Raw genomic sequence first — 7,925 nt, 5'->3', positions numbered from 1 at the left:
TGTCCTCCATGTTTCTCTTTCTTTCCTTCAAGGCTGCTTGGGGTTTGTTTTTTGTTTCACATCCAGGAATGTTTGTCTGGAAGGGGCTGTGATGTCCCAGTGCTCTCTGGACCCACTTGCTGCCCTTCCAGGGTGCTGGGATTGATGCTCCAGGCATCCAGCAAACAAGAAACGGGGGATTTAGGGGTGAAGGATCAGTCCAGCTTTGCTGGGTGTGTTAAAGAGTTTGGGGGCAGCTGTGTGTCCAGCCCTGGGCAGAGGGGCTGTGCTGGATGTTCCATCCATCCCTGCTGCCCCAAGGGCTCCTTCCCTGGTCCCTGTGTCACCTGTGACCCTTCCCAATGTCACCTGGGCCCCTGGTGGGCACAGGGACCTGGCACAGCTTTGGTTCCCTGCCTGCTCCAGGCTTTGGTTGGTTCACTCAGTCCTGGTGAAACTGGGGAAGTTCAAAGATCAGGGCTCTTCCCGCCTGTGACTGGGAATTGCTCAGCCCTGGGTGACCCTCTTGAGTGGGGACTGTTGGCATTCATATTAATTAATGAATCTGCTCTAATTTGGCTTTTCTAACATGACCCGTGTCCAGCCAGGCTCCTACATGGGGCCAGAGATGCCCAGAGCATGCAGAAGGCACAGAGCTCCTGTGGGACACCGGGAAAGGAAAGGACACACACCCGGGATCCCCCAGGGAACACTGGGGTTTGGTTGATGTCTCACGGTTCTGTCCCAAGACAAACCTTTCCTGAAGCTGGAGATAAGTTTGTGAACTCTGGAGCTGGGAAGGAGAGATTCTTCTTGAGGTTTTCAGTAACCCTCTCCCTCAGGGTGGTGGTTTCTGCTCTGCCTTTTCTGGGTTAACATTTGCCTCTGCAAAATCCCAAACACGGACAGGGCTGCATTGGTGACTTGGAGGGATRAGAACCCCAGGGAGAGCCTCAGGAATTTCCAGGCACCACCCTCCCTKTGCAGCTGCTCACCTTGCTCCATCCTACCCAGCCCAAACAAAGTCAGAGTAAATGAAGCTTTGCACTGAGCTCGTGCTTGGGGTGCACCTGTGGGGACAGGCTGGGTGTTCATTTACGTGCTCTTCCCTCATGTCAGGCTCTGTGTTTAGGTTTGAGAAAGGCCAGTATGTGACAATTATTTTGTTGTGATGGCAGAGCTAGAGGATTTGCTCATGGTTTGGATTAAAACTGGCTATGAATTGTTCTGTAATTCCCGGGGAAAGACGGAAGAGGAAATCCTGCTGGCTTCAGGATGAGGGGAGCAGCCCCTTGGCCTGGGAATCTGGAGGGGCAGAATCGTGAATTAAGCCAGTAAAAACACACTCACTTGGTTCAAGGGGCTCAGAGAGAATGAAAAATACTTTTTCTTTCTGAAAACAGCTGGGTCAGTCCCAGTACTGGCCCRGTTTGTTTCAGAGGAGCTGCTGGTGCAGGCTGGGGGGTACTGAGCAGTGGGAATCCCATTTATTGTRAGAGCCAGGCTGAGCTGTGTAACTATGGGTTGGTGTCCTGGAGGTGAGGACAGGGAGCAGAGTGACTTCCTTGGGAAGGACAAMTGTCACAGATTGGCTGAGGAATCATGAACGGATGATAACAGAGCTAAAGCCAAAAGGGACACGATGCTGGGTGTCAGGACAGTAGCTGGAGAGGAGGAAGGGAAGGAAAAGGAAGAGCTGATATCAGCTGCAGGGAGAGGAAAGCTCTCGTTCTCACAAGGGTAAGCTGTGACAGTTTTTCCTGAAGGATCTCCAAGCTTTGTTGGTTTTCCTCATTTTCCCAGGGAGCCTGAGCTGCTCATCCCCAGCAGGGACAGTTCAGCACATGGGAGGAGCCTGGCTCCATCTCTGCTCCTGGACTTTTCCCAGCCCAGCCCAGCTTTCCATCCTTCCCTCAGCAAGGACCATAGTGCTGGAGTGCAGGACACCGAGASGGGGAGAAACTCATCAGTTTTGGTGATAAATTCATCAGTGCTGGAGATAAACTCATCAAGCTGAGGATAAATTCATCATCAAAAGAGGGTAAGAACTGAAAACCAGAGCAAGCAGAGTTCTGCTGGGGAACAGCAATGGAGCAACTTCCCCAAGGAATTAATGCAATTAAAACATGGGTGAGGCAAAAAAGGAGAAGTCAGAGAAATGGGACTGTGAGAGCCATTGGGAAAGAGTCAGGAGCTGCCAGGCAAAGCAGCAAAATTAAATCAAGGGARGCAGGTGGGGAAGGACAAGTTTTATGGGCAGATGAGTTGTGCTAATTAAAATAGGTGTGGACTGAGCACTTTGGTTCTGCTGCTCCTTCCCCACTGGATCCAGCCCCGTGTGTCTTCCAGAAGGAGCTGAGGGGGAGATGCGAGGCCACAGTGGTGCTCGTGCCTGTGGCTGCTCAGTCATCCCTGTCCCCTCCCCACTCAGGCTCTTCCCATGTTCTTCAGCACCGAGGAAGCTCCAGGTGACCCTCGGGACACACGGCAGTGACCGGGCTCAGCTGTGGGGCAGTGGAGCAGCACAGAGCAGCTGAGGTATCCAGAAATTCCCTTTTATCCTGAAGGCATCATTGGTATCGAAGAGGCACSAAGTGTCCCAGCAGCACCCTCTGCACGGGCCTGGCAGCACACAGTGTCACCCATGGGCTCAGGGCCTCTTGTCTCAGGGGCCGCCGGGATGGAGGGGCCGGTTTGCCCGGCCCTAAGGGCACCTTCCTCATATGCATCCTCCTCCTCCTGTCTCTGTGGGGCAGGGCTCTCTGTCAGCTCTCCAGGCTCTCCTCCTGCTGCCCCAGGAGAGCACCCCTCTCCTCCAGGGTTCCGGGCCGTCCTTTCCGATAGGCGAGGAACTGGAAGGAGATCTGGGCAGAGGTTAAGGCTCTGCACACTCACAGGGTGGGGCCCTGGGATGAGAGGGGAGTTTGGGCCAGGACAGGTGGGAACAGGACAAGGAGCTCGGTGCCATCCAGGGGCTGAGGCATTTCCCAGCTGCTGCTACAGCTCCACAAATCACTCTCAGAGCACCACCCCACCCCTGCTGCCTCTCCCTCCATCGCTCCCTGGGATCCCATCCCAGGGGAAAGGATACAACCACGTCCAGGGCCAGCACGCCCAGGCTGCCCACGAGCCAGGGCAGGTGGTGCAGAACGTARTCACCTCGGCCCTGGCCCGGCTCCGGGTTCTTCAGGAGGACACTGAGGCCGTACAGGGAATTCCCCAGCATCACCAGGGCAAAGAGAGAGAAGGAGACYCCGCTGGTGGATTTCCTCTTGTACTGGAAAARCAGGGAGAGGARAGGASCTTGGGTGCAGCTGTCATAAATCTSTCTACAAAGTGGTATTAAACATCCTCCCACCACACAGGAAMAAAAGAGAAGAGGTGGTGACTCAATGCTGAGAGTCCTTTAGTTCCCCTTTGTAAATAAGACAAAATGAAAGCCCCACCCTCAAAATAYTGGTGGGTTAGAGGGAGGAGAGAAAAATAAATACAGGGAAATAGTCCCTTATGGACTGGCCAGAGATGGGGCCTGAGACCTCTGAGCAGAGAGGAGACAGGAGATTCCCCCCAAGGAGAAAGGAGAGTCCCCCAAGCCCCCTTCGAGTGCCACCCCAGGGCTGCCAGGCTGGACACTCACATTGGTGCAGATCTGGGGCACTCGGGAGCACAGGTAGAACACRGAGGAGATGGAGCCAATGGTGAATCCAATGATTTCAGTCCTGGAGAAAGGCTGGAAAGCAGGGCCGGGGACAGGGACAGGGACAGGCCTGTGCTCAGAGCCTCAGCACGGCCACACCCAGCCCAGCTCCCCCTCCTCTGACAGCCTGGTGATAATTACAGCTGATAATTATATTTCACCTGACCACAGGAAAATACACAGTGCAGTCTGTTATAATGTTAAAATTTTCATTGCTTGGAGAGGTCCTTTTCTATTGCCAGAGCAAAACTACTTTGCAAACCTACTTTTACTTTTAGGCAGCTGCAGCTGAGTTACCTTGCTGCACTTTCTTGCTTGTTTGATTTTCAATAATATATATGTGAATAATTTTCAATAATATATATAAATGTGGATAACAGGAGAAAGAATTAAAGGGAAAAAGTCATTCCAATTTCCTGAAAAGTCTCTTTAAACCACGTTTTTTTAGARAATGTCCATCCTATGCAGTTACCCAAAATAAAGGCTGTTTGCAAACAGATGTGGGAAATGTTTGCTGTTGCTTGAGCAGGCTCATAGAAGTGCTTGAAGCTTGAAATGAAAATGCCCTGAGATGCCTGAAATCCTGGAGCAAACTGTTCCTGAATTTTGGAGCAAGCTTTGGAAAAGTTCTCTTTCCAGTATCACCTTCCTAGACCGTAACAGCCTCCTGGAGAACAATTTGGTTCTAAAAYAGGAAGAACCCCCTAACCCCAAAACACGTGGAGGGGTCCAGGGTGGGTTTGTGGGACCATGGAGTGGGACATTCCCAGATCTCCATCCCAGCTCCMAGATTTAGGAATTGGCTCACCTTTGACCCAAGCTCATCCTCGGGTGCTGACAGCAGAGAYCTCCCTTTGAAGGTCCCTGGATCCTCAGGGCTGGCACTGCCCAGGAGGGAGAGGCCGGACAGGGACCCCACAGACAGGAACACGAAGGTGGCATTGATGGGAGCAGGGACTGCAGGGGGACAAACAGATCCTGTYTGGGGACAATCCCAGTAACCCCAACAGCCCCCAGGTCCAGTGCTAGGACCCTCTCAGGGTGGAGAAACCTCYAAACTCTCCTGTATCTCACCAAGGGCCTGAGCAACCTCCAAACTCTCCCTTATCTCACCGAGGGACTGAGCAACCTCTGAACCCTCCCTTATCTCAGCACGGGATGGGGCAGTGGCTGCTGTGGGTGATTTATGTGATTTATCTCCCAGAGATGTGGCCAATTTGTACCTTATCACGGARGAAACTGCTCCTATCTCAGCTTCTTTGGGTTTAGGGCTCTTCTTGAAGGTCATCCCCTCGAGAAGATTTCACTGTCTTATAATGGCCACTCTCAAATCCCTGCCAGAGCAAGCCCTGCTGTGCCTTATTTATTAGTAGTAATTTATTATTTTTCAGTAATTTTTTTAGTGATTACATTCAGTAAACAAGTTCTCCAGCTTAACAAAACTACATATCTGATGGGTCAAATAAAATAAACATGGGTTTAATAACTACATGTCTTTACTAAGTTAAATAATTATCCCAGTCCCAAGGAGCCGTTTTGGGGTTTGGCAGTGCTGAAAAATGSATTGTCTTTGTTTTCTCAGGCTGTTTAAAGCTTGCAAGAGCTGCTCAGGTTCCCTTTTTACTCCAGTTGAATAGAGAGGAACTTCCCTGTCAAGGCTGGAGCACTGACCCCGAAACAGTCGGAAAACTTCCCCCTTTCCCTCCCAGCACTGCCTGAGTCAGGGGCTCTGTGGTTCCCAGCTCCGAGGTGGAGTCATCACATAACTGTGGGGAATTTATTTATTTCTGTGCCCAGTGAGACTCGTGGAGGGGGGGATATTTTCAGCCTGGATACCRTGGGGGGTTGGTTTGCAGGGTCTGCAAAAGCCCCAGGCCCAGCCTGTAGCTGYTTTTTGGCTCTCCAAGGGACTCAAATTACCCAAGCCAAGAAAAACCCCATCAAGCAATAAGAGGCGTCTACTAACTGTCCCTGGAATCTCCCCAGGATCCCAGTGCCCTCTGGAATCTCCCCCTCCCTGCTCCCAGTGCCGAGGGGAGCAGAGRCCCCCACCCCAGAGTGCCCCAACTCACACGCTCTGCCCCTGTTCTTCACCCGGTAGTAGCAGTAGAGGGAGAGCATCACCAGATCTGCCAGCACGTAGTAAATGGCTGTGTACACCTGTGGGGAGAGAACACGCTGGGGACATCCCCAGGGACCCACCCAAGGGGCTGGGATGGTCCCACAGGGATGSTCCCTGCTCTCCTGGCAYGCCTGGGGGAGAAGGGAGGGTCCCGGGGTGGAGTAGGGAGCAACCCTGGGGAGGAAAAAGAGASCAGCCCTGCAAGAGAAGGGTGGGGAAAGGAAAAACCCCAGGGGGAAAGAGTGAGATAACTTAGGGGATAAAGAACGAAACATCCCTGGGAGAGAAGGGAACAACCCCAGAGAGGAAAAAAGGAGCAACCCCAGGATGGGAGAGGGAAGCATTTCTGGGGAGAAAGAGGGAGCATCCTGGGCTGTTTGGGCCTCTGGCTCCCAGTGCAGGATGAAACAGCTCGCAGCTCCTCCCTGGATTTGGGGTGTTTGAGAGCCAGCCCGGCCTCAGTACCTGCAGGGGCAGCTGATCAGCCAGGAAGGAACCGATGAGGTTGAGGAGGTCTCCGCCCAGCCATCCCAGCAGGAAATAGAGGGAGAGAGCCTGGTCCATGGTGCCCGTTCTGCAGGCCTGGTAAAACTGCCTGCAGAGCATGGGGCARAGGCACAAACATCACCCTCAGCTGATTCAGCGCCACCTGGGAGCCATCCCCAGCATTCCCTGTGGATCCCAAAGCACTTGGGGGAAAATTGAGGCCACATGCTCCCCTGGCCCCAGCTGGAACTCCTGAGCTCTCCTGCTCACTGGGTGCCCTGGGGCAGGAGCAGGGAAAGGATGATCCCAGCTGCAGGATCCTCCCCTCTGGTTAGGAAAGAGCCCTGACCCCTCACGTGCCTCTCTGTCACCCTTGTGTCAGCACTTCCAAGCAGCCCCGGGCTCCTGGGGACATTCCTGGTGTAGTGTGACCTGTCCTGCTGGCACTGCACGTGGGATATTCTGGCTGCCAAGCAAAGCCACAACAACAAAGCCACCACCACCGGGGCTCTGCTGCCTGCTCCCCTCACCCCAAACCTGCCAAGCCCTCGCTGCTTTTGCCAGGTGGATTTAATCATTCTGGCACCTTGTGCTGGCAGCTTGGTTTATTGCTGTGCCGTGGGAAGGGCTGGCCAGGATTTGGGAACAATACTTCTGGATTTGGGAGAGTAGTCCAGATTTGGGAGCACCACTTCTGGATCTGGGAGCTGTACTCCTGGATTTGGGAGCGGTGCCCAGGAACTGAGGACTGTACCCGGGATTTGGGGGCTGTACCCCGGGATTTGGGAGCAATACTCACGGGAAGGCTGCAGCAACGAAGCAAACGATGGAGCCCAGCCCCAAGATGATGCTGGCGACATCCCAGGCGTCCTGGGCACACTCGTTGAACACATCCATGATCCAGCGGGAGCCATTGGGGCAGTCGGAGAGATTCCCAAAGGGGAGACCCCTCCAGTGCTGCRTAGCCATGGAACCACTGGGATAACGCTGAGGGATAACACAGGAAAAATTTAATAAACTGGGGAAGGATARATCTGTGTGAGGGACAGGGCTGGGGCTCCTCTGCGAGCCGGCTCGTGTTGGAAAAATGGATTGTTAGTGGATAATACACCTTTATTGGCCTTGGGTTTGCAGCCGGTGGGAAAGGCAGAGTTTGGCCTCAGAGGACAAACAGAAGAAGTGAAAGAAAAAGAAATAAAGAGGAAATAAAGAAAAAATAAGAAGTGGAAAAAGAAAGAAAAGAAGAAAAAAAGAAAATAAACAAGAAAAGGAAAAGAAAAGGAAAAGAAAAAAGGAAAATAGGAAAAAGGGGCAAACGAGAAAAAAAGAAAAAGAGAAGAAATTTAAAAAAAAAAAGAGAGGGTCAATAAATAAAAGAAGCCGAAATCCAACCCAACCTGCCCTCACAGCACCGGCGCTCGCCTCGTCACCGACGCGGTCCGGAGCTTGACTTTATTTTCCCTTGGAAACCCACTCTTTTCGAAACTTGGGCTGTTTTTCTTTGCAGATCCACAACTCCTCAGACATCCACCGGCTTTTCCTCTGCCACTCTCCCAAATCCTGCCGGGTTTCCTTTACCGTTCTCCCAAATCCTGCCGGGTTTCCTTTAGCGCTCTCCCAAATCCTGCCGGGTTTCCTTTA

The 7,925-nt window shown here is 52.6% G+C and overlaps 1 protein-coding gene across 1 annotated transcript; it reads right to left on the bottom strand.

Annotated features, from left to right (window-relative positions):
- Positions 1–2,057: 2,057 nt before the first annotated feature.
- SLC66A1 (solute carrier family 66 member 1) lies at positions 2,058–7,919 on the bottom strand. Its single transcript, XM_057384969.1, has 8 exons — positions 7,682–7,919; positions 7,084–7,271; positions 6,264–6,393; positions 5,749–5,836; positions 4,485–4,633; positions 3,617–3,709; positions 3,071–3,256; positions 2,058–2,843 (listed from the first exon to the last, which is right to left on the bottom strand). The coding sequence occupies exons 2-8, from the start codon at positions 7,251–7,253 to the stop codon at positions 2,745–2,747; spliced, it is 915 nt and encodes a 304-aa protein (XP_057240952.1). The 5' UTR covers positions 7,254–7,271; positions 7,682–7,919; the 3' UTR covers positions 2,058–2,744.
- Between the last annotated feature and the right edge of the window lie 6 nt (positions 7,920–7,925).

Source organism: Malurus melanocephalus, unplaced genomic scaffold (assembly GCF_030028575.1).
Source record: "Malurus melanocephalus ecotype Western Australia unplaced genomic scaffold, MMel_1.1 scaffold_759, whole genome shotgun sequence".
NCBI lineage: Eukaryota > Metazoa > Chordata > Aves > Passeriformes > Maluridae > Malurus > Malurus melanocephalus.
Note: the sequence above shows the minus strand (reverse complement) of the source record. Positions and strands in the feature narration are given on the sequence as shown.